This window comes from Oncorhynchus mykiss, chromosome 8, assembly GCF_013265735.2.
Source record: "Oncorhynchus mykiss isolate Arlee chromosome 8, USDA_OmykA_1.1, whole genome shotgun sequence".
NCBI lineage: Eukaryota > Metazoa > Chordata > Actinopteri > Salmoniformes > Salmonidae > Oncorhynchus > Oncorhynchus mykiss.
The window spans coordinates 37,147,710-37,174,463 of record NC_048572.1 but is presented as its reverse complement, the minus strand read 5'-3'; the positions used below and the strand labels follow the sequence as shown (position 1 = coordinate 37,174,463).

The window sequence follows — 26,754 nt, the reverse complement described above, 5'->3', positions numbered from 1 at the left end:
TGGTCACACCCATTATGCACAACTCCAGCTGAGGTTTAGGTCTTAGAGAATGTTTTGAACCAAAATACAATGCTTTTAGTTTTAGATGTCTTTAATAACACATTATTAATCACCCTTTCTGATACTGACTAACTCCTTATTTAGAATTTCAGTGAGCTCACTCACTTCGGGTGTTTTGTGAAAAGAGTAATGGCCCAATGCAACTGCCCTGAGGGACACCGCGCTGTACATATCTGATGATGTAGCCGCTTGCTTAGAAGAACATTCTCTGGGTTCTATTGGATAACAACTCTCCAATGATGTGATTGCAGGTGCTGTAAAGCCATAGCAAGTGAGTTTCTTCAATAACGACAGGCTGCACTGAAATCTTACAATATAGCTCCAACTATAGCATCATTTTATTTTAATCAATCGTCTGTCAACTGTGTCAGTGCAGTAGACGTTGAGTGCCCTTCTCTATAGGCATGCTGAAAGTCAGTAGTTAACTTGTTCTCTGGAAAAAATGGCATTGTATTTAGTCATACAATTTTCACAATCAATTTTCTAAGAACAGCCACCAAACTGATTTAGGTGGCTGTTAGAGCCAACAAAGGGTGCTTTACTATTTTTAGGCAGTGGAATTACTTTAGCTTCCTTCCACACCTGCAGACACACACTCATTTAGGCTTTGGTTAAAGTAAAAAAAAAAAAAAGTATTTAGTCAGCCACCAATTGTGCAAGTTCTCCCACCTAAAAAGATGAGAGGCCTGTAATTTGCATCATATGTACACTTCAACTATGACAGACAAAATTAGAAAAAAACATCCAGAAAATCACATTGTAGGATTTTTAATGAATTTATTTGCAAATGATGGTGGAAAATAAGTATTTGGTAAATAACAAAAGTTTCTCAAACGTTTTCTGTAAGTCTTCACAAGGATTTCACACACTGTTGCTGGTATTTTGGCCCATTCCTCCATGCAGATCTCCTCTAGAGCAGTGATGTTTTGGGGCTGAGTGAAGGGTCTGAATACTTATGTAAAGGTGATATTTCCATTTATTTTATTTTTTTATACATTTACCAAAACTTCTAAACCTGATTTTGGGGGTATTGTGTGTGTGTGGATTGATCAGGAAAAAAATACAATTGAATCCATTTTAGAATAAGGCTGTAATGTAACAATAATGGAAAAAGTTAAGGGGTCTGAATACTTTCTGAATGTACTGTACTCAATTTTCAGCATTTCCCTCGCTCAGACAACCAAAAATTAGCAAAAGTTGCCCAATTGGGGCAGCAGGTAGCCTAGTGGTAGAGCGTTGTACTAGTAATCAAAAGGTTGCAAAATCAAATCCCCAAGCTGACAAGGTAAAAATCTGTCGTTCTGCCCCTCAACAAGGCAGTTAACCCGCTGTTCCTAGGCGTCATTGAAAATAAGAATTTGTTCTTAACTGACTTGCCTAGTTAAATAAAGGTACAATTCAAAAATGGGGGCATACTTGTTGCATGCAGTGCTCAAGTTGAGAATTGCTGTCATTCCAAACCCGTCAAGCCCTGAGCCTGAGCACTGACGTCATTTATAGCATGTTACTGTACACAGCCACTGTGTTCCATTTCAGGCTCTTATTAGTGCCCTAACCTGTCATTTTCAACCAGTATACGTGTCCGAGTGTGAAGGGTTAAGTGATGGGGCACAGTTCAGAGACTGAGAAGATGAATGTCTTCTGAACATTAGGATAGACAGAATCGTGAGGAAGCTAGCATGTGTCTCTCGTGACTGTTGGAGGATCTCCTCTCTAAAGGCCTTTTTGATGCCTTTGAGACCAAAGACTCACCACGGGTTTATGTGGGAGGCTTTGACTGAACTGACAGGCCCAGGTCTAGTCCACTCATGGCCTGGTTCAAACGCTTGTCTGGGCAGGGAGGCTGATACATTACACACACCCTCATCGCCATGCACACACACTGTTGGCCTGGCACGCACCCTGTGGCTGCGGTTTGAAAAAGACAGCGTGTGGAATCTGACCCTGCTGAAGTTTCACTGCGTCAGGCACTCGTGCCAGCGCCCTGTGACACTTTTACTGCACTTTCTCAGATGGCATACTTTTTGCTCTCTCCCTCCCATCCCACCATCAGTCATGTCCCTGCAGCAATAGCCCTGCTCGCCTCTCCTTTTTCCCTTTCTGTTTCGTCTCATCTCTTCCTCTCTTTGCTGCTCGCTCTCTCTCTGGCAGTGCTCTCTGATTACAACCACAGAGAAATACAGTCAACATCTCACACCAGAAATACTGTAATTTCCACCAGGACCTCTGCACCATAGTGAGGGAGGGGTGGCAACCCCATTATGCCAGACCTTTTAACTGGATAGTAATGGGACATCCCCCCATGAGAGGGAATAGTGGGCAAATCCAGTTTGGTGCTGTGATATGGGGCACATCTGTGGCTGCTTTCAATTGTTTTCAATTAGAGGTTTGAGCTCTCTGTCTGTCTCGCTCTCTGTCTTTCTGTTCAGTAGCCTGCCTCATCCACCTAGCAATTACTCCCAGACAGCCTCCCTCTATGGGGCCTACTAACCTTGCTTTCCTGTGCCGTGTGGAACACAGGCCACACACAAACCACTGCAATGGAGTGGACATCTGATGCTTCCCTAGCATTTAAGACCTGGCAGGGAGCATTAACAGGGCAACTCAATTGCTTGTTGTTAGTTGGTCCACTTTCATGTCACTCCAGTGAATTATCACTTAATGAAGGCCCATTTGTAAGGATTCTGTCTCTGTGTGTCGTCACATCAACTTATCATGGTCTATTTAGACCACTAATTGAATCAAGTGTGTTAGACCAGGTCTGGAACAAAAGCCTGCACCTCCTGTAGCTGAGACTGGTGTGTGCGAGCAGAACCCGTGTAGTAGAGTCTGGTGTGGTTGTACTAGCATAAGTTCTGTGTTCCATGTGACTGAACTTACCAATACATTTTTTTTCTCTCTGCTTCCAGATCACATAAAAAGGAAAGCACGTCGGCGGCCATCTTGGGGGCGGGGCATCATTAGGAAGAAGAAGAACTACAAGAAGGGAACGGAGGAAGAGGAGGATGAAGGTGCGGAGCCTAAGCCGGAAACGGCAGTACCCAGCGACTCCTGTCTGACTCAGGACGAAGAGTCTTCCTGTGACACCATGGACCCTCAGCCCAACGGACACCACACACACCCTCACACATATGGCATCTCCACGGAGGAGGAGAGCTCCAATGAGGCCCCTAGGGGCCAGAGAACAGAGACAGGGCCCAAGGAGGACGAGACACCAACTACAGAAGACCAAGCCAAATCTACATCTACAGACAAAGACCCCCAGTCTAAAAGTGAGTCTTATTGTAAAAACAAGGAGCCTCAAGCTCAGGAGATCCAGTCTAAAGGTGAGGGGTCATCATCTAAAGATGAAGGTTCCCAAGCTGAAAGTGAGAACCCCCAAGCCAAGCCTAAAGAGGAAGGTTTCCAGCCCATGGATGTTGAGAAGGTCCAGCCTAAAGATGACGAGGTCCAGTCCAAGACTGAGCAGCAGTCGTCATTCCCCACGCCGGCCACAGTCCCTCGGGAGTGTGTGAACGGGAATGAGTCCATGGATAGCCTGGATTCCCAGGCCCACAAGAGCTCTGAGACAGAGTGGCCTACAGCGGTCGAAGGTGAAGCGTCAGAGGGGGAAGTGTCGGCGTCTGCAGTGAGCACAGGAACTCAGGAACGCCGTCTTCAGGACGGGAGGACAGGAGACACGGAGACGGGCAAGGAGGAGCAGGACAGAGAAGGTACTGAGGGGTTATCTATGGTTAACTTTTACCTATTCCTAGTGCACCGCCACACTCATCGCTGTCTTGGGGTAGAATACTGACTTGATATATGCATGTCTAACTCAGACTTTTAAATAATGCGAGTAACTCTGAGTATAGATGGCACGTTCTGATCTTTCTCAGAGAGCACCAGACAGAAACACGTCACACAGACTTGAACACAGTCAGCCTAACCTTGCATTACTTTTTCATTCACTGTAAAAGAACCGAAATATCATCATTTTGTTGATTGTCATCCAAGATATTTGATTTACACTAGGTTTGCTTTTAAAACGACAGGGCGTGAATTATCCAGGACATATGGCATGTGAAATATGAAATAAGATCCTTAAGTCTACACAGACAGCATATTTCAATGAAACCCTCAAAAGTCTTAGGTCTTCTACCTTTGTCGACTATCCAAAACCACTCTTAAGATTTATCCTCAAAAACAGTTTTTACTGCAAAGAAATTCACAAGGTTGGCCTTTTTTCTCATCATTTTTTCTTGGCCGTTCATTTAGTGGCGTGTAGTGTCTGGGACAAGCCGATAGGCCTGTGAGTTTGTGCGTGTGTATGTGTACGTATACAATACAACTTTACAGTACTTGTGTGTGTGTGTGATTTCTGGGACAAGCCAATAGGCCTGTATGTGTGATTAACGACTCAGGGCTGTGGATTATCAGGGGCCAGCTGGAAGCCTGGAGCTACTTGGTGATTTGGGTGGCCTGGGGTAGTAGAGGTGGCCGGGGGAGATTTCTGCTTCCTCTGTTGTGGCTTTTTTTGGATCCTACAGACAGTGTAGTACCACGAACGCTGGTAGCAGTAAACTATAAGCCGACAGATCACAGGCTCTGAATGTAGAGGGGCAGCTATTCTCATCTTTGATTGTCAGGCCTTTGCTTTCATCCAAACAAGCCTTGGTGTATGGATATGCTATGGTTCATTATGTTCTAATAACTGGATAAATGATGGCGATTAACATATAGGTCAAAGGTGAGATTGTAGGTGGGCTGTATCGTATACCTGTTCTCTCTTCCTGTTCCAGGCTGCTCCAAGGGGAGGAAGTGCAGAATGAGACAATCAGAGCAGTCAAAGGCATCAACTGACGGGACAGAGGAGAGTCCACAGACCCCTCCACCACCTACACTAGTGGTCGATCAACATCGACTCACGGTAAGGGATGGTGTGTGTGTGTGTTACCTCTATTTTCTAAGTAATGCTGAACATATCCCCGAGTATGAAAGTAATGAGTTGGGTAATAGTGATTGTGTTGTATTTTAAGCACAATGCCCTTCCACAGCTTACTGTCTTGTGAAAACGCCATTCATCCATTCATGTGATCTTCAATGAAACCATTTTAAGCAGTGCCATCCCTCCAGTCATTTCCTAGCTGCATTATAACTGGCAATGTCCCTTTCCTAATCCCAGCCACACTACACGCTCATCTCCAAGGCTTCCCTGCACACTGCTTTAATCCATCCCTTTCTCCTTTCATCCCTTCGTTCTGTCGCTCCCAAGCCCAGAGCACTCAACATTAGAGACTAATTCTGTCTCTCAGATGGGAGAAAATCACCAGTCAATTTAATGGGCCCTAGTCAATGCTGTTGAGGGAAGTAAGGTTTGGGCAGAGTAAAGGAGTGGTGTAGACTGACATTGAAGGAAGGAGAAAGAGTAGATGTGGGGGGGGACTGGCCCCTAATCCTCCCCAGGCCCTTCATGCCTTCTCTGGGTTTGCTGGTGTCACTCTCCCCCTTTTCAGATGGATGCTCCTGATTTCCCAGCCTAATATCGTCTCCTCGTGCTCTGTTGGAGACCCCAGTCTGCCCTCACTGTGTGGGTGTGCGCGCGCACAACGAGAGACACTCTACATCCTTATCATCCGAGAGGAAGGTTCCAATTTAAGTAGCAGGCAACAGGGCATCTCCACGTCTTCAGTCAATCAACAGGTGTTGTTCCTTCCATACAGCCATTTTAAGAATGCAGCCAGGACATGACTCAAACATGAGGTGCTAGCTCTGCGCTCTCTGCTCTCCACACTACGCTCCGTCAAGTTGGTCTCTGAATAGATTGACAGGATAAATGTATGAAACGATTCCCAGGCACTTTGCACGGTCACACTTAGGTTCCACCTAATACCCCGGGTGTAAATTGGAGCTGTGCTCTCTTCAGTCCCTTAACCTTCTCTCTTTTCCCAGGGACTCTTCTCTCTACCAACCAACCACCCAAACGGCCCTGTTAAGAACAGGAAGATACAACATAGGTGTAGAGGAAGTGTTTCTGTGTCACGCGCTCCTTCCCTGCTAGCAAATCATTATCTCCCCGTTGTTAGCATTGCCGCAGGGTGGGGGCAGAGATTGAGGGATGCGTGGTTCCCGCCTCTCCTCTCACCTGACGGTGGCGTCTCTCAAAGTGATTGACAGGTCTGGTCACGGTGGACCGACGGCTCCCGTTAAAAACGTAGAGCCACCAGTCGTGGGTGGTTGACGCCACGAACCGTGGGAACGCTCCCTCCCTGTGAACGCGCACTGCACTAATCTGGAGGCTTATTTGTTAGGCGGTAGCAAGAAGAGATATCTTTAAGAAACAGATTGTGAAAAGAGTGCACTGTGAATAATTGCTTTTTTCATCCACCAGGATGAAAGACGGAACAAATTGAATTTCCGGTGAGCGGGGTGAGAGTGCGTTTAAGGCTGATATCTCCACAGTGGTTGGTAGGGCTGGCTCGCTGCCTGATATTAGGAGAGGAGTGGTGTGGCACGTTCCGGTACTCCTCTCATCTTCTCTTAAATTCAAATTCATTGATTGGAGAAGTCTCATTACTTCTGACATTTAACTTAGATTGCAGGGCACCTGGAAACCCATTTGGAATTAGCAAAGAAATCTGCTAGTTTGTTCAGTCCTCACACCGAGGTTCTGGAAATGGTTTGGCTCCAGCAGTGTTCTTCAACCCTGCTCCTGGGAAGCTACATAGTGTGTTGCAGCCCAGCACCAACACACCTGATTCTACGTGGTTAGTTGAATCAGGCATGTTGATGCTGAGCTAAAGTTTTAAAAAAATACATTCTTGATTAGATAAGTATTCAACCCCCTTAGTCAATACATGTTAGAACCACCTTTGGTAGTGATTACACCTGTGAGTCTTTCTGGGTAAGTCTCTAAGAGCTTTCCACACCTGGAGCGTTTGAGTTATTCTTGAAAAAAGTATTCAAGCTATGTCAAATTGTTGGTTGATCATTGCTAGACAACCATTTTCAGGTCTTGCCATAGATTTTCAAGCAGATTTAAGTCAAACTTAGGAACATTTCCTGTCTTCTTGGTAAGCAACTCCAATGTAGATTTGGCCTTGTGTTTTAGGTTATTTTCCTGCTGAAAGGTGAATTCATCTCCCAGTGTCTTGTGGAAAGCAGATTGAACCAGGTTTTCCTCTAGGATTTTTTTTTTTTATCCTGAGAAACTCCCCAGTCCTTAACTATTACAAGCATACCCATAACATGAAAATATGGAGAGTGCTACTCCGTAATGTGTTGTGTTGGATTTGCCCTAAACATAACACTTTGTATTCATGACAAAAAGTTAATTGCTTTGCCACATTTTTCTGCAGTACTACTTCAGTGCCTTGTTGCAAACATGTTTTTTATCAGGCTTCCTTTGATATTCTGGCGTAACTACAATGTTTGTTGATCCGTCCTCAGTTTTCTCCTAGAGCAGCCATTAAACTGTTTTAAAGTCCACATTGGCGACATCACTGAGCATATCTTTTGTATGAGCCTACTAATAAACACACAATTTAACCGTTAAAATGTATTACCATTTAATGTGGCACATGCCGCTTTCATCTGATTGTCAAACAAATCACTTAGTAGGCTACCTGCGCGAATGTTCGTCCACTCCAGAATAATCCAAACAGTGTACACTCGCGCCATTACAGAACACCAAAAGGTGTGCCTAATGACGTACGACCATTGCCATTGATTAGGCCTACGTTAATTGATACGTCTTGCTGCCAAATTGACCTTTTTTGCCTGAAAAGTTGGGACACCTAAAATGGGGCTGAAACTGTCCCGGGAAAAACGGAGTGGTTACCGTAACACAGTCAATTTACTAGACTAGGCTACAATGTGTAGGCCTATTACCATGAATTTCAAAAAGTCCTACTGGTAGCCAGTGATGTAGTGTTTAACAAATAGTTGGGTAAACTCTGATTTGCTGGTCACGGTGAAAAAAGTTTAGTTTAGTAAACGCATTTAGTTGCGTTTACCCTCCACTACACCACTGCCGGTAGCCCTACCCTTTCAGCAGAGACAATATTACACACAGAACAGGTAGCCTACATCCAATATAAAACACAAGTTGAATCAAAACATGTTTTACACCCTAGTCCATAATTCATGAGTTCAATGTTTGGAGTCATCACAGATCGTGTGACAGAAAACACTACCTTTCTTTCCTTATAGAATGACATTTATGACTGTTATTTGTATTAAGCATTTAACAATTGAATTAGAACATTGAACTTAAACCCTGTACAATGCCTTGGAGAAATGCACTGTAAGTGTAACTATGCCTGTGTAACAGTTCATTATGTTTTTCCGTGAAAACAGTTCTCACGGGCGCACAAATCCAAAATATTGTAGGCCTATGCCTTTACAAAATCTAATGCTTCCAACCAAAAGAGTCAGCTATAGGCCTATAGGTCGTTTAATGTTGGATGCGCATTGGTGTGTAGCTGTAGGCTAGTGATATTGGCAACCATCATCAGCTGATCCAGGAAACAACAAATATTGGTGGAAAATCATAAGGCTAAATAATTGGTCTACTACTTCTGGGCCACGTATGACACAGAGAACACCAATAGGCTACCTGCCTGCACCTGAAAAACAAAGCTCTAAACAGCTGAATGATAAAAGCAAACCATGATGAATCAACGGATACATCTAATGCATTGGAATAAAGACTATTTTTTTTATCAAGGGCGCATGGCAAACAAATGGCCAAAATGAGCATCTATGCGTTTTGAAGGAGCTCAGCTGAGGCCAAATTCAGCACTACTGAGTGGACAGTGCCTTGGACAGGGAGACTGTTTGTGCAGCCAAAATAATGGTGAATTAAATGGTTTAAACCATGAGGGAGGTGGGAATCGTTTCATATGATGTTTTGATTTTGTCTTTTTTTCCCACTTAGGTTGCATTTAGGGGAGTTAATGTCTCATTCAGGGGGAGCTGAGCTTCCCTGTAATTTGCACCCTGGGAAAAAGTCAAGGGTGTGAATACTTTCTGAAGGCACTAAGTGCCCTAGATTGGAGCAGAATCATCATCATCATCTATCAGGGAATCAATTCCATTTCTATCCACCTCGCCAAAGAACACGCGGGCTGGGCTACAAGACTTGGCGGGGCAATTTTCTTTAGATTTGTTTTACGCAGCTGCAAATGCCCAGTGTGCATTCATTGGCTGTTACACTGAAGAGTTCTCTCTCCCCTGTTGCCTGACTATTACAGCATGTCAAGATTTCCCATTTCAGAGCCGTCCGTTCACAGAAATGGCCCCATTTTCAGTTTGTTGTGTCTGCCCATTTCCAACACTAATAACAGCATGGTTCCATCCGGAGAGGGAGGTAGGCGGCTATTCTGAATGCCTGCTAGGGAAAGAAAACGGCTTAATGGCCGGTGCGAAGCGTTTTGATTGTCAATAGAAATAAATAACTTTTGGGATGCTTCCTTTTCATTTGTACTCATTCCCGCTGATGTCCTTGACAGAGCGACCATTTGCATGTGATAATAGCTTTCCGTTTAGAGACCTGTCGTTTTGAAAAGGCTTCCATCCACATCGTCAACCAGTTACGGCACCACATCATGAAAACAAACGTATGCGCCGATATACACACACACACGTCCAAAACTACTCTCTGTAAGTGACTAGCGCAAATGTCGCCCACACCACCACACACACACACCTTATCCGCACAAGCGTTTTTGTGTGAAAGTGCATTTTTTTGTGACATGCGTCCATTTGTGTCTTAGCTGTCAGATTGGGCCTAACTGCCTGAGGCTTGTTTGGTTTTGCTTTTGACACAAGACCGGAGATGAAAGGGGAGGGAGAGGAAAAAATAGGGAGGAAATGGAGATGTAGAAAAATTAGAAAAGGAAGGAGATGGGAGTAGAGGAAGAGAAAAGCATGAGAGGAGAATAGACTTTCCGAAGTTATCCCAGATAATAGATAGCTATAGTCCAGGGATCATCAACTAGAGCTGCGGGATGAGTTTTTTCTTGAGCTGTGGTTAGGGGGCTGGAAAATAATTACAAATCATTTGTGGACTTCTAATTGACCGCAAGAAGCCCAAACAGATATAGAACATACTAGATAGAACAATCATTTCACACCTTGCTTACATCTCTCTATTATGCGTGGGAATACTTTGGAACAGATTTCCAAAATCTTAATCATTTGGAGCTGATTTGATGATGTTTTAACAGTCTTATGTCCAACATCAACACCCCCCAAAATCAAATCAAATCCTGCTATAGACAGACTGCTATAGACAGGGCTTGGCCTAATTGATGACCAAACCACTTGTGAGTCTGTTACAGCTGGAACTGAGATCAACTCCAGCAGTCAGTCACCCCCTCTCGCGCTATTCTCAGCGCTCTCTTAATCAGCAGCAAGCTCCGACATTGCAAGGCAGCCGCCAAAGCACTGAGCTGTTGAGTATAATCTCACCAAGCACTACTGGAGTGAATATTGTACTAGAGTTAAAGGAAGAATTTGACTTCCACGTGAGAGAGAAGCAGATTTCACTTCTGTCTGAGGCACGGGAGACTAAGTGTTTTACTGCCCTGTACTTCTCTTTGAAATACCTGCAATAAGTTTATTAGCTTTTTTTTCTCCTCTATTTTTAAAGAGATGGTCTGTAGATGAAGTTTGCCAAAGGTGTCAACCATATTTTATTCCCCATACCATGCCCCCTGACACAGCCAAGTCCCCTCACCATGAGCCTAGCGTCCATACCAAATTAACTTCTTAACACCTGTTGATCATGTCCAGATCACATCACCAGACCAACCTCCTGCCCCGGTCTCCATCACATCTTTCCATCATAGCCTTTAATTTGCACTCTGGCACTCGGTATCTAGTGACACCTGTTGGTCATGTCCAGACCACCACTGTCACCTGGCCTGCTTTACATCACATCAGTGGCCTTTAACTTGAAGTGCTTATCTGCTGTGGATGCTAGCCTCGTGTGTCTGAGTCTTTAGGGAGTAGCGAGTGAGGGTGCTGCATAATTTGATTCCTCCATCATATTCACATTAGTCATGACACAGACCCCTCTGAGGTGTCAGCCTTGTGATACTTTTTATGTGCCACATGTTACGCAACTCTGTGTGTCCTCGCGCTCCCAATCCGTGTGACTTGGCAGTGTCTCCCGGGCATTTCACTCCTTTCTGGAGATTGGAATTCGTGTTGCAACAGTTGCAAATCACCCACTAAATCACCCACTACACTCCTCTCCTTCCCTCCTTCTTTCCGTTCTTTCCGACAAGACAAGATTACATCAGAATTAAAAGCTTAATAACACCACTGGTGATGATGGATACTGTGTCGCTTCCAGGTATTCCCCCCCCGCTCTTTGTGCTTCTTGCTCTGCCTCTATTTTTCTTTCTCCCCCTTCGCCACTTGCTTGCTGCACTTAAACCCCAGGGCTACCAGCCCTCTGCAGCCTTCCTGACACCAACACAGCTCTTAACACCAATGAAGAGTAGTGTTCAGCATGGCTCCTGATGCTGCGATCAACACTGGCACACAGTCCTCCATATTAAGCGCCACGAAAAGACCTTGCAATACACGAAGACACGATAAGACTGGCAAAACCAGATGGTCAATCGCACTTAATATAGCTATCACAACATTGTGCAGTGATCTCATAATATCAGCACATGACCATAATGTATTTGCTCCTTCCTTTTTCATAAACATTCTAAAAGTTTTGTGGGGTGAATGCTTATCACACGTTTAGTGTGAAATGTGTTTTACCAGTAAGGGCCGGTGTTAAGTAACGCTAACATTTATACACTAATAACCACCTGCTCTGCAGGGTGAGACATTTTTATATGCCAATGTAACACTAACCTAAATGTAAGTCATCAGCGCTCCAGTTCAAAGCATTCGCACCCCATGCTGGGACTATTTCTGTACCCCGTCATAAGCTGTGACCTGATCTCCATTTCAGACATTCAAAGGGCTGGGCTCTAGGAGCACTGTGTGTGTGTGTGTGTGTGTGTGTTTTTTTTGAAGAGTTGGTAGGGTGTGTGTTCCAGGATATAGATGTTGGTCATAACTGGTGTCCTGTTCTCAGGTTGTCTTATATTCTTAGGATCACAGACAAGCCTGTCAGTGGCCTTGTTAGCTGCCTTTAATGGGCTGAAACATGCAGGGAACGCAGCCGCATTGAGTTGGCAGTGTGTTTACAGATGGGTCTGGGTGTGCATGTCTGCAAAGTTGTGCGTGGAGACGGGGCTGTGTGTGTGTATTGAATGTAGGTGTGTGTTTGGGGAGACGTGTATGTAGAGTTGGGGGTGTGTGTGTCAAATGTGTGTGCGCACTGTTGGCACACTGATGTAGTCATCTGCCTGGCCGCATGCTGTGCTTCAGCTGATAGGACAGAGTTTAAAGCCATGGCTATGACACCTTGTCTTCCCGTCCTCTCTTGTTTCGTTCTCTCCCTTGCTCTTTCTTTCCCCCTCTCTCCTCCTCTGTACCTAAGAGGCTGGGCGAGGACGGGGATAAAGATGTGCTGTGATGGGAAGGAGGGTGGTGGGGAGAGGTGTCTTTAATGGTCCGTATCACAGCCCCCTTTAACAGACTGGATTACTGCTCCTTTGTGTGCTGGGAGTTCACTACCTCAGGGGGTCCGCTAGCCCCACCACACACACACACACACACACACACACACACACACACACACACACACCACTTACCCCCGCTGTCACTATTGGCCTGGGCAACTGGAAAAAGGCACAGCACTCTTGATTAAATCAGCTGACTAACAAGGGGAGAGAGGGGGAGGGCGGGAGATGTTTAGAGAGACAAAAGGTAAGGGATTTTAGGACTAAAGGTATAAGATTAGAAGCAGAGGCCTAGATGTGGAGAGACGGGTTGAAAAGGAGGGGGAACTTATACACTGAACAAAATATACACACCATGCAACAATTTCAAAAATGTTACTGGAAATATAAATGGAAATCAGCCCATTCAAATATATTCATTAGGCCCTAATCTATGAAAGAAAGTAGGGGTGTCGCTCAGAAAACCAGTCAGTATCTGATACAGCGTGACATCTCCTTCACATAGGGTTGATCAGGCTGTTGATTGTGACCTGTGGAATCTTGTCCCACTCTTCAGTGTCTGTGCGAAGTAGCTGGGTATTGGCGGCAACTGGATCAGAAATGCTCAATGGGTGGCATGTGAGTATGCAGACCATGGAAGAACTGGGACATTACATTTTCAGCTTCCAGGAATTGTGTACAGACCCTTGCGACATGTGGCTGTGCATTATCGTGCTGAAACATGAGGTGATGGCGGCGGATGAATGGCACGACAGTGGTCCTCAGGATCTCGTCACGGTATGTCTGTGCATTCAAATTTGCCATCAATAAATATGCCATCATTGTCCGCAGCGGTCTAAGGCACTGCATCTGTGCAAGAGGCGTCGCTACAGTCCCTGGTTCGAATCCAGGCTGTATCACATCCGGCCGGGATTGGGAGCCCCATAGGGCGGCACACAATTGGCCCAGCGTCGTCCGGGTTTGGCCGGGGTAGGCCATCATTGTAAATAATAATTTGTTCTTAACTGACTTGCTTAGTTAAATCAATATATATATATATATATATATATATATATATATATATATATATATATATATATATATATATATACATACATACATACATACATACATACATACATACATACATACATACATACATACATACATACATACATACATACATACATACATACATACATACATACATACATACATACATACATACATACATACATACATACATACATACATACATACATACATACATATACACACACACACACACACACACACACACACACAGCATAACTTCACCTCTATCATGGGGCACTCTGTTTACAATGTTGACATCAGAAAACCGCTCGCCCAAACGACGCTATAAATGCTATCTGCCAGGTACAGTTGAAACCAGGACTCTTCCATGAAGTGCACACTTCTCCAGCGTACCAGTGGCCTTCAAAGGTGAGCATTTTCCCACTGAAGTTGGTTACGACGCGGAACTGCTGTCGGGTAAAGCCCTTCCTCTCGGGTGGAAAAGCTAGATGTGGAGGTCCTGGGCTGGCGTTGTTACACTTGATCTGCTCTTATGAGGGCGGTTTACACGTACTGCCAAATTCTCTAAAACGACATTGAGAAATTAACATTCAATTTTCTGGCAACAGCTCTGGTGGACATTCCTGCAGTCAGCATGCCAATTGCACGCTCCCTCAAACCTTGTGACATTTGTGGCGTTGTGACAACTGCACATTTAGTGGCCTTTTATTGTCCCCAGCAGAAGGTGCACCTGTGTAATGATAATGCTGTTTAATCAGCTTCTTGATATGCTACACCTGTCAAGTAGAAATGTTTACTAACATGGATGTAAACAAATTTGTGCGATATTCTTTATCTCATGAAACATAGGACCAACACTTTACATGTTACGTTTGTATTTTTGTTAAGTATAGAGAAGTATGACTCATTTACCCATCTAAGTGTTCAGAGTCACTGTGTCATTATTTGTAGTTAAAAGAGAGGCACCCATCCCCTCACTTTGATAAGGAGAAGCCCACGCCTTGTTCTTCTGACACTGACACACGCACCTCATTTCCTGTCACTTTCTTTTATTGCCTGGTGTCTAATGACTGTAAATCTAGTCGCTGTGTGATTGCTATTTCAGTCCTATGGATTTTGATCCACACACAATGTGGCAAGCTGAGAATGAGCAGGTCAATTGAACGGGTCTTTGACTGTCCAAAGTGCTTAATTAAAGTAACAGACAAATGTAAACACTGAGCTAATTATGATTAGCCTTAATTAGCTGTCCCTCTGATCTTAATTGCTTTTGAATAAAGCTGACCTCTCTGTGTGCGAGAGAGTTGCACACGTGATGTGAATGCAGGGTATGCGTTTATGTTCCCTGTTGCATTAAATGCTGTATTTGTGTTCTGCTTGTGCGTGTCTATGGCTTGAATATGTCCTCTCTAGAGGGAGCTTGTTGTTTCTCATGCGTATAATAACATAGTATAACGTGTGTGTGTGTTCTCCTCTCCCAGGCCCTCTTGGACACAGTGGTACAGAGGAGTGAAGGCTACAGCGTGGAACGCTTGGAGAGACTCTTCTCTCTCCTCAGTCAGTGCATCTACCAACACCGACTGGACTACGACAAGACACGGCTACAGGAGGTTAGACGGACACGCACGTAGCTCGACACCATGACAAAAACTTACTTGGCCCTCCAAATGCGGTAGATGTGTGCTTGGTTCCTGAAAACTAATGTGGAGTTTTGAAGGCTATTACAGGAGTGAATGCAGCACACTGAGGTTGTCAGACAATGTGTCAGCGACAGAGGGAGTAGCCAGTGTTGTCGTATTAACTAGAGGCTTCTAGCGATGTCTCTGGCTAGTGCCGTCAGTGGAGAGCGGGGGTGCTGCTTTGGACACACAGGCTGGCCAGCCGCTGGAGAGAGGAGGATTGTTTGCATGCCTGGTCAGTGTTGGTATTTCTCCTGTCCTGTAGGGCTGGGCGGTATACCGTTTTTTTTATGATATACCGGTATTGATGCCGGTATATCATTGATGCCGGCTACCCTGGGGCGGCAGGGTAGCCTAGTGGTTAGTGTTGTACTAGTAACCGGAAGGTTGCAAGTTCAAATCCCCGAGCTGACATGATATAAATCTCTCGTTCTGCCCCTGAACAGGCAGCTAACCCACTGTTCCTAGGCCGTCATTGAAAATAAGAATTTGTTCTTAACTGACTTGCCTAGTTAAATAACGGTAAAAAAATAAATAAAATAAGATGCAGGGAACGGTTTGGTTTTTTAATTTACCTTCTATACCGGTGTTTGGTTTGTTAAACGTGATACGCCATGTGTAATGTAAATTTTTATAGTTTAACTTAGTCATTTCTCTCCGTGCCACTTTCCACACGGACCAAGCCATGCCCCCTGTCACTCAAGGAGCGCATTTAATGTTCCTCAACCAAGAGACACTTGCGTTCCGTCTGCATGGTCAATGAAGCAATGTTTTCACTTTGCCTCTTAATATTAATTCACTAGCGTTCTATAATGACACTATTAGTTTGTCTCTTACATCAGCAAACAGCTGGTTTGTCTTTTCTTAGCTAGCTAATAAATGTACTGAGTAAGAGCAAACAGCCTGATAATACCAGTGATGGTGTCGACCTAAATCAGCATGTTTGTGCAACAGTATCTTCTAAATCATAGAGGAATACGTTTGCTACATGAAGTATCTAAGAGAAAACACGCAATGTAGCCAAAAGTTAAAGGGCCCCCTCAAAAACTTTCGTTCCAACCCTGTCACAATAACTCCTTCCTGGCATTTTAATTAGTTGTCATCTCAAACAACACTGTATTCAAAGTGCCCACTATTATATTCTAACTATATAATTAGAATAGTCATTCTATTTCCATGATTCCAACAGTCCAACTCTAATTCGCAACATTTGGTTAAAAAGAAGTCCTAGATTATTTGCCCATATCGTGCAGCCCTACGTGGCAGTGTGGAAATGCTCAATTGAGCAGTGGTGTAAAAATACTTTCAAGTACTAAAGTAACTTCTTTTGGTATCGGTACTTTACTATTATTTGACAGTTTTTACTTTTACTTCACTACATTCCTAATGAAAATAGTGTACTTTTTACTCCATACATTTTCCCTGACACCTAAAAGTACTCGTTACATGTTGAATGCTTAGCAAGACAGGAATATGGTCCAATTCATGCACTTGTCAAGAGAACATCCCTGGTCATCCTCTGATCTGGAGGACTCACTAAACACACACGCTTTGTAAATTATGTCTGAGTGTTGGAGTGTGCCCCTGGCTATCAGTAAAAAACTAGAAAATGGTCCCATCTGGTTTGCTTAATATAAGGAATTTGAAATTTTTTACTTTTGATACTTAAGTATGACAATTGGGTACTTTTTCCACCACTGCAATTGAGTGCAGAAAATGCAGAAATGATAAGTGCTGAAATTTTGTTTTGGTTGAATAGAATAAAACAATCAGAATGGAAATCATTGAAATCACTTAGAATGTATGTGTTGCCACCCTAGGAACACTCACTACTCATAAAGCAAATGTAGAACTTTAATTATTCAAAAACTAAAAATACCGTCCAATTTCTTTTAAATAGCGTGATATAATATTTGGGCCATATCGCCCAGCCCTACTGTCCAGGGAGCGTGTGCAGAGAAATTAAATGCAGACAGTTACTTGTAGCTAATTTTAGTCCAAAGTGTTGGTATTTCTGACTCCATATGGTCATGCCTGTTGAGCACAATCAGGAATACCAACACTTTGTATTTTCATAAATGAAAACACACTATTACTCAACAACACTAAAATAAAGTGCAATGTGCGTGCCTCATCTCGGGAGTTGATAGGATTGAAGTCATAAACAGCGCAATGCCTGACGCACAACGAAGAGCAGCTGGCAAAACGCACGAAAGTGCTGTTTGAATGAATGTTTACGCGCCTGCTTCTGCCTACCACCACTCAGTCAGATACTTCTATGCTCAGTCAGATTATATGCAACGCAGGACACGCTAGATAATATCTAGTAATATCATCAACCATGTGTAGTTAACTAGTGATTATGATTGTTTTTTAAGATCAATTTAATGCTAGCTAGCAACTTACCTTGGTTTACTGCATTCGTGTAACAGGCAGTCTCCTTGTGGAGTGCAATGAGAGAGAGGCAGGTCGTAATTGCGTTGGACTAGTTAACTGTAAGGTTGCAATCCCCAGAGCTGACAAGGTGAAAATCTGTCGTTCTGACCCTGAACGAGGCAGTTAACCCACCGTTCCTAGGCAGTCATTGAAAATAAGAATGTGTTCTTAACTGACTTGCCTAGTTAAATAAAGATATATAAAAAATTGGCGCCCAAAAATACCGATTTCCGATTGTTATGAAAACTTGAAATCGGCCCTAATTAATCGGTCGACCTCTAATAGCCATGGCTATAAACATACCTATTGCGCTTCTTTAGCCCAGCCCAAAGGGGTGCGAAGGGTTGCTTGAATGCAGAGGGGAGATTACGTTTTTTTTTGTGTGTGTTTCCATCTTGCTCCGGTGGTAGGAATAATGGGGTGATGTTAGTGTAAATGTGTTGGCAGCTGAATAGGCTATTCTCATTGAGCAGTGGAGACATACTCTCGCTGTCCATTGCCGTTATAATCTACTGGGAAGCCAAAATGTTCCCAAACTGGAAATGTAAACGATGATGGAGAATCCTACTGGTTGCTCCACCCCACCACTCGCCATTGTACAGAACTAGTTCCCGGCTGCGCCTCACAATAGTACAGTTTGAAATGCTGCAATTAAGGTTAGAATTTTGATTACCACATGCACATAGGCTCTAGTTTTAGCCTGAAATGTTTTTTTTTCAGCTCAGATTCACCCAAGAGGCATACAAGGCAGCATAGCCTACAGGCCAAGTGTATTTAATTATATATTCGTTCACGGTGCGGACCAAACAGTTCGGTATGAAACCGTGTACCGTTATACCCCTAACAGAGAGGCACACAAACGCAGACACACATTGGCCTTTAGAATGCACTTAGTTACTTTCTGTTGGTAAAATATGTCTGTCGTCTTCCCTCATCTTGTATGTGCTTGGCAGGGGGAAACAGAATGAAATGCTACATGTTGAATAAGAGCTTTCCTCTGGTGTTCCTAAATTCATGCTATAGCGCTCTAGTCTCCTGCTGTGGTCTGACTACTACCTTTCCCTAGATGGAATGTTCTCTAATGTTCTGGAGAAGAGAGGCGGGGGAGAAGGGGAGAGTTTAGTGCACAATGCGCATTGATGTCCAGCGTTAGCCTGCCTCAACTTGACAGTAATGTGTGTGTTTGTGTGTCAGTTCAGTCTGTACACTACGGAAGGTAAAACTGTTGCATGGGCTAAAGTAAACACTGCGTGTGTCTTCACTTGCGAGCGGAGCGTGTTTTGAGGTGTGTGTCAGTGACAGGGTGCGAGAACTTTAAGCCACATTCTATAGAGCTGAGCTGAGAGAAGCAGGGCATCTTTCCGATGCCTCAGAAAACGGTGGGTGTTAAAATCTGAAGAAGTAAAGATTTCTGTGATTTTTTTTTTTTTCTTCTCAGATGCAGTGTGAATGGGTTGACAACACTGAGTATACCAAACATTAGGAACACCTTCCTAATCGTGGGTAAAATCGCAGAACAGCCTCAGTTTGTCGGGGTATGGACTCTACAAGGCGTCAAAAGCGTTCCACAGGGATGCTTTCCCCGACTCCAATGCTTCCCACAGTTGTCAAGTTGGGCGGTGGACCTTTTCTTTTTTTTACTCCCCAATTTCCTGGTATCCAATTGGTAGTTACAGTCCTTTCCCATCGCTGCAACTCCTGTACGGACTCGGGAGAGGTGAAGGTCGAGAGCCGTGCTTCCCCCGAAACACAACCCATCCAAGCCGCACTGCTTCTTGACACAACGCCCGCTTAACCCGGAACCCAGCCGCACCAATGTGTCGGAGAAAACACTGTGCACCTGGCGATTGTGCCTGGCCTGCATAGGAGTAACTAGTGCGCAATGGGAAAGGAACATCCCTGCCGGCCAAACCCTCCCCTAACCTGGACGACGTTGTGCCAATTGTCCATGGGTCACCAGTGCCTTGCGCCACTCGGGAGGCCCTAGGGTGGTGGACTACTCTTGATACCTCCTACCAGAGACCCCATTCAAGGGCACTTACATAATTTTTCTTGCCCATTCACTGTCTGAATGGCATATACAGTGGGGCAAAAAAGTATTTAGTCAGCCACCAATTGTGCAAGTTCTCCCACTTAAGATGAGAGGTCTAATTTTCATCATAGGTACACTTCAACTATGACAGACAAAATGAGAGAGAAAAAATCCAGAAAATCACATTGTAGGATTTTTTATTAATTTATTTGCAAATTATGGGGGAAAATAAGTATTTGGTCAATAACAAAAGTTTCTCAATACTTTGTTATATACCCTTTGTTGGCAATGACAGAGGTCAAATGTTTTCTGTAAGTCTTCACAAGGTTTTCACACACTGTTGCTGGTATTTTGGCCCATGCCCCCGTGCAGATCTCCTCTAGAGCAGTGATGTTTTGGGGCTGTTGCTGGGCAACACGGACTTTCAACTCCCTCCAAAGATGTTCTATGGGGTTGAGATCTGGAGACTGGCTAGGCCACTCCAGGACCTTGAAATGCTTCTTACGAAACCACTCCTTCGTTGCCCGGGCAGTGTGTTTGGGATCATTGTCATGCTGAAAGACCCAGCCACGTTTCATCTTCAATGCCCTTGCTGATGGAAGGAGGTTTTCACTCAAAATCTCACGATACATGGCCCCATTCATTCTTTCCTTTACACGGATCAGTCGTCCTGGTCCCTTTGCAGAAAAACAGCCCCAAAGCATGATGTTTCCACCCCATGCTTCACAGTAGGTATGGTGTTCTTTGGATGCAACTCAGCATTCTTTGTCCGCCAAACACAACGAGGAGTTTTTACCAAAATGTTATATTTTGGTTTCATCTGACCATATGACATTCTCCCAATCTTCTTCTGGATCATCCAAATACTCTCTAGCAAATTTCAGACGGGCCTGGACATGTGTCCCCCTGCTTAAGGCAGTACGTCTGGCACCACAGGATTTGAGTCCCTGGCGGCGTAGTGTGTTACTGATGGTAGGCTTTGTTACTTTGGTCCCAGCTCTCTGCAGGTCATTCACTAGGTCCCCCCGTGTGGTTCTGGGATGTTTGCTCACCGTTCTTGTGATCATTTTGACCCCACGGGGTGAGATCTTGCGTGGAGCCCCAGATCGAGGGACATTATCAGTGGTCTTGTATGTCTTCCATTTCCTAATAATTGCTCCCACAGTTGATTTCTTCAAACCAAGCTGCTTACCTATTGCAGATTCAGTCTTCCCAGCCTGGTGCAGGTCTACAATTTTGTTTCTGGTGTCCTTTGACAGCTCTTTGGTCTTGGCCATAGTGGAGTTTGGAGTGTGACTGTTTGAGGTTGTGGTCAGGTGTCTTTTATACTGATAACAAGTTCAAACAGGTGCCATTAATACAGGTAACGAGTGGAGGACAGAGGAGCCTCTTAAAGAAGTTGTTACAGGTCTGTGAGAGCCAGAAATCTTGCTTGTTTGGTGACCAAATACTTATTTTCCACCATCATTTGCAAATAAATTCATTAAAAATCCTACAATGTGATTTTCTGCATTTTGTTTTTCTCATTTTGTCTGTCATAGTTGAAGTCTACATATGATGGAAATTACAGGCCTCTCATCTTTTTAAGTGGGAGAACTTGCACAATTGGTGGCTGACTAAATACTTTTTTGCCCCACTGTATATATACAGTATATCAAAAGTGAGTACACCTCACATTTTTGTAAATATTTGAGTATATCTTTTCATGTGACAACATTGAAGAAATGACACTTTGCTACAATGTAAAGTAGTGAGTGTACAGCTTGTATAACAGTGTAAATTTGCTGTCCCCTCAAAATAACTCAACACACAGCCATTAATGTCTTTCTTCACCATGTTGACTAACCCTTTTAGCATGTGCTTGGCATCAACATTGTAATTAATTGAGCATCTGTTAGCATGTTTGTCTTTTCAGTGGTAATATGCAAGGTATAATTGTGTATCCAGATGTAAAGCATGTGCTACAAAGACCTTATTTTCTGACCTGTTTGTTTTGATGCTTTTGTTTTTCAGGAGATGGAGAGGAAAGTCCAGAATTTCATTACATTCCTGTGAGACAGCCAGGTTTACCCTGAACACACACACTCAAGCGGGACAGAGACAAGCCTTTGAGCCAAGTACTTACACACAGAGCAAATATAGAGCCCTGGTCTTAACATGAACGACAGAACGGGAAGACTTTTCTATGGTGCTATAGTCTCAGGTACCCTGGTCGGACCCAAATCCAGTCAACAACCAAACAGACTCCTGGACACGTACACACGAACGGTGAAACGGACATTCCTGGTGCTATTCAGGTGCTATCCTAATCCTTGCTGCTGTTGGGAGTAACTTGGAAACTAACCAACAAAACAGATTGGGTGATGTCATATCTCAACGACGGCCTACTTTTAAACTGGGCACACAGTAATCCCATTCACAGATTGTCACCAGCAGTGTGCGTATGTGCAGTTAGCTTGGAGGTTGAGACAGTCTCCTGTCTTGTCACCATTGCTGAGCCCATGTCATCTCTCAGTACGCTAGTGAATCAAGATTATAGGCCAGTCATCTCATAGATACAACAGCTTACAGATCATACTGAGTCATTAAAACAGTTTGGTTTGAATAGCCTCTGGATCTAATCAATTATGATTTTTTTTTATTTTATAACCACCGTTCTCGCTCCAAACATTGTCCAATGTACATTGAAATGTTTTTAACATGACCATACTGTAGGGTAAAGTTGGCACTGCTGGGCTAGAATCAATTTCCAGCATGTACATGCGTTACAAAAACATCAAATCCCCATTAATAAGGGTGTTACTGAAATGCATCAATGGGAACTGAGGAAGCATTTGTTCGAGGTTTGCAGTGAACATCAAAATAACATTCATTGCTATGACTGATAAGTATTGTCAAACAGATTGATGTGCTGCATCACAGTTCTGTGTAAAAAACACACAAGCTGTGCCCTGCTAATTTTTATTTCCTGTCAATCCACACCTAACTGGAGTAACTCAAATTAAATTGGACACCTTTTGTAATTCGCACTGCCTAGCATGTGCTTTATTTTACCCCCAATTAACTTTCCTAAAGAACAGCTGTTAAGGTTTTTATCAACTGCTCTGTTCCATGTAATGCTGGATGTAGAAGTTCCCCTTAACTAACCACGTATCTAGGATTAAATGACCAAACTCTCAAGCCTAACTTTAACCTTGACAATGGTGTTATTAATCTGACCCAGGACCAGTGGATAGAAGTCTACAGTAGGAAAGCAGATCTGTCTTTTCCTGCCCACATGAGTAGAAAGTAATAATAAAATACATTTTATGTCAACGGATGCCACAAATTAGTCACAGCAAAAGTGGTGCCAAGTTTCCGTGACAGTTTTTAGTCGACATTCATAGGAAATAAATCTTAACTCTATAAAGATTTAGATAAGGAACTTACGGTTGGCTATGTATTATGTTGTGCATTTGATTCAGAAAAAAAAATAAAATTATATTGTATGATACATTGGAAACAATGTTTTGAATTGTTTGTGACGCTTCTGACCATGAACAAGGCCATTCAAGGCAGTGCTCTGTTGAGGTATAAAACAGCATTCTATCGTTTGAATTATTTTGTTGATGCTTTTTATTGTCTGTCTAGTAGGAGGGGTGTAATTAGCTATAGCCAGCCCATCCATGTTCACCTTGTGGTAAAGAAATGCATTTTTGTTTTTCAACTTTTTCTGGTCTTTCCTTGGCCATAGATGGATCCATGTTTTGACGAGATGTGGCCAGCCTCAGTCTTTTACATTCACAGTTAAAAGGGGGACTCCGATATGACATGGTTGCAGAAAGTACACCGCAACAACTAAAAGTGTTATAGCACAAGGCTCATCTTCTCCACTGTTTTGGTGCTGTGAAGCAGATACTGTGTGTGAGCGAAGTCTTGCGTCTCACTCATCTCAATATCTGCGACAGTGAAATTTGTCTGTCTACCTTTTAATGCCAGGGTTCTTCAGGTCCTGGAGAACTACTAGGCATGCAGGCTTTTGTTCCAACCAAATCGTCATGGTGTTCCTCAGGCTTGACTACGATTGGGCAGTAACAGAATCCCGTATGCCTCGTACTTCTCCAGGATTGGAGAGCCCTGCTTTTATGCTGATCCTAACTCCATCTGCCTTCTCTTGGAGTGCCAGGTGAAGATTTAACAATTAAAATAAACATATGCAAACTGGCATTGGAATACTGCAGAGATAGAGAAACAAAGCTACCTCAGCTTAATTTATTTTAATGCTAATAAGACAAACTGTTTACCGGGTGCAAACAGTATTTTGCCATGTTCTAAACTATTGTCGCAACACTCGGTACAGCTAAGGTACTGGATAATCAGTTCTGTGGCTGCTTCGGTAACCCAACAGTTTGTTTGGTTGGTTCTCACCTTGTTCAGTTTTTTTGTCTATTGCATTTGAGCCGAGACGAAACATACAGCATTTAATTTCAAGGGAATGTCAAACTGTATATTTCAGTTCTGTAGACCGAGACGTCCTAAGATTGCTTTCCTTTCAGATCGTACTACTACACATATTCGCTAGTGTTGTCCATCAAGCCACAATCTCCTTTTTTTTCATTTGAGGGTAATTGTTTTTGTAGACTTGAATCTCCTTCTCGTGGTGATTTAAATTTGTATTTTATTTATTAATAATTAGACATGTTTTTACGTCTATCCATTAAACAAATTGGCAATAGTTGTTACTCGGTTATGAGTTTAGTGCTGAAGTGAGGTAGCGGACTAGCGTGTATTGGAGAATAAAGAAGTTTACAGGTGTCTCAGGTTTCTTCAGGCTACACATGACCTTTCAACTTTCCTATTTATTCCATTGTGGTGTTTGTTTTTCTTTAGTTTTGTGGTTGTGGACTGTGGTATACCTGGATGAGGCTAACGTTGACTTAATGGAATTTTTACATCAAAACAATAGTGTGTATCTTATTCACGTTGCTGACACAATTTGGCAAGCATCTGTCAAAGTTTGTCAGCAATTTTTGTCCCTTAAGAATTGGGTTTCAAAGTGTCATACATTTTTTTTCATCCTCTCCTTGTTCTTTTCTTTACAAACAACCAATTTTTGTCTGGTAGTTAAAGATTATTTAGTCCAGTATGCACAATTTTCCATCACTACTTACTGAGTTTCTCGTGGGATTTATTTAGTAGATTTTGTTTTCGTAGCCTCACCATGTTTAATGAACATCCTCTTCCCCATCAAATGTTACTTTGGTGCAAGTTATTTGAGAGAAACTTTTACTGTATTTCTAAAAACTGCTGTGATATACTTGAATAAAGGTGCAAATTGTACTTTGTCAAGTTTTCATTCCCTCAATACTGGATGACCTTAATTGAGCAGTGTACCTGCCTGTCAAAGGACTGAACATACTCAGTTTGGCTTTGAAACTGAATCCTTTTACTTATAGGTTGTGAAGAGGTTAGCTATACGCCTCAGTTTGATTGCTCGGTTCAAAGAACCACTCACTCTACAAGGCTTTATTTATAAGACCGTATCAAGACATCTTCTGGCATAATGGCTTGTTTCACTCAAACAAAAATTACAACAGTTATCATGGTATATGTATTATATTTCAATAATAACATTTGTTAACTTCTCCATTTGGGGACAGACAAACCTTGGCCAAACTTGCAAACATCAGAACAAGTTTTAAAGTAGCATTCTATCAGATAATGGTTCTTGCTATTCGGGAAGTCCCTAGCAGTACCCATCAGAACCTGGCACACATTAGTCCTATGCTTGCTAATCTCACCAAGTGGTAGGCTGATACAGGAAATAATCAAAGCTCAAACTTTTTTTCTCCACAGACCAATGGCATTTTGTAAAATAGGTAAACCTGGCCACCAGAGGGAAATATTTTTGTTTCCCTTCACTCGGTCTGTGTATAGTGTCAATATTGCATCCTTGACTAGGCTGCGAACTCGTACGTCCTTTCACAACAAAGATGGAGATTTATGCAAGTGGATATTCGTACATTGTAAAGAATGTCTATAATTGGTGCACTGAGGCGGTAAGCACAGAGACTAAGATATTATAGCTGCTGGTTCAAATCCCCTGGGGCAAGGTTTTTATGCGAAAAAAACGCTCCACTGTTGGTCCTCGAGTCAAATAATGCATATGTGTCTAAGTAGATTCTAAAAATGCATGTACATATAGGCTTACACGTCTATGGAATCAAATTATTTATGTATCGATGCCAGTAGCCTGTGTGTTGGTCTGCAAGAGAGACTTCAACAAGAAGCTCCCCAGTCATAGACTGTTCTCTCTACTACCGCAGTGCCATGACTTGGCCTGTGGGTAAGGTTTATGCCCCCCCATAAATACTTTTCTCCCCTCTCTCTCGACTCTACTGAAGGACTCTTGAATAGCCTTTGTTAAACAGAGTCTGGGAACGTCAAACTGGGGCGGGGGAGGAACCAGTTGGAAATATGCATTGGTACTTAATGAATGTCAGTTTGGTTGTCAACTAGAATGTGTAATCAGGTTCACATAAGTGTTGTGCAATTTAAATGTGAAAAGATTAAATGTAATTTTAGCTTCCAAATGAGAGAATTGGGTTTTCATAAGGTTAGAGCTCTGCTCAAATCAGTGGCCTGCCCCTGTGAAGAGACATGGTTATAAACACAATTTTCAGGTGAGACTGAAATAAGGTGACGATTAATATTGACTGCTATTGATGTAAAATATTACTAGGTCTTTCAGAGTTTATTCGGAAGATAACAGCTCTATAAACACTTTCGTGGTGCCCCGGCTTTCTAGTTAATTACATTTACATGATTAGCTCAATCAGGTAATATTAATTAAAGAGAAAGGATTTTATAGAATAGCATGTCATATCACTTAATCCGGCATAGACAAAGACACGACATAAGTCTAGGACAAAAAGGCTTCTCAACAGTTTTTACTCCC

The 26,754-nt window shown here is 43.1% G+C and overlaps 1 protein-coding gene across 5 annotated transcripts in view; it reads left to right on the top strand.

Annotated features, from left to right (window-relative positions):
• The window catches only part of LOC110529879 (ATPase family AAA domain containing 2B), a 121,938-nt gene extending 96,797 nt beyond the window's left edge, over window positions 1–25,141 (top strand). For 3 of the 5 annotated variants that reach the window (XR_005052873.1, XR_005052871.1, XR_005052870.1), the window contains 5 exons: window positions 2,970–3,773; window positions 4,842–4,969; window positions 15,152–15,280; window positions 19,224–19,320; window positions 21,831–25,141. Coding sequence is in view for 1 of the 5 variants with exons in the window: in XM_036985427.1 (XP_036841322.1) it covers window positions 2,970–3,773; window positions 4,842–4,969; window positions 15,152–15,280; window positions 21,831–21,872 (1,103 nt within the window). In the remaining 4 variants the exon portion in view is untranslated. Of the gene's footprint in view, window positions 1–2,969; window positions 3,774–4,841; window positions 4,970–5,555; window positions 5,743–15,151; window positions 15,281–19,223; window positions 19,321–21,830 lie in introns of all 5 variants that reach the window. The other 2 variants (XR_005052872.1, XM_036985427.1) reach the window with 2 other exon arrangements.
• The last annotated feature ends 1,613 nt before the right edge of the window (window positions 25,142–26,754 follow it).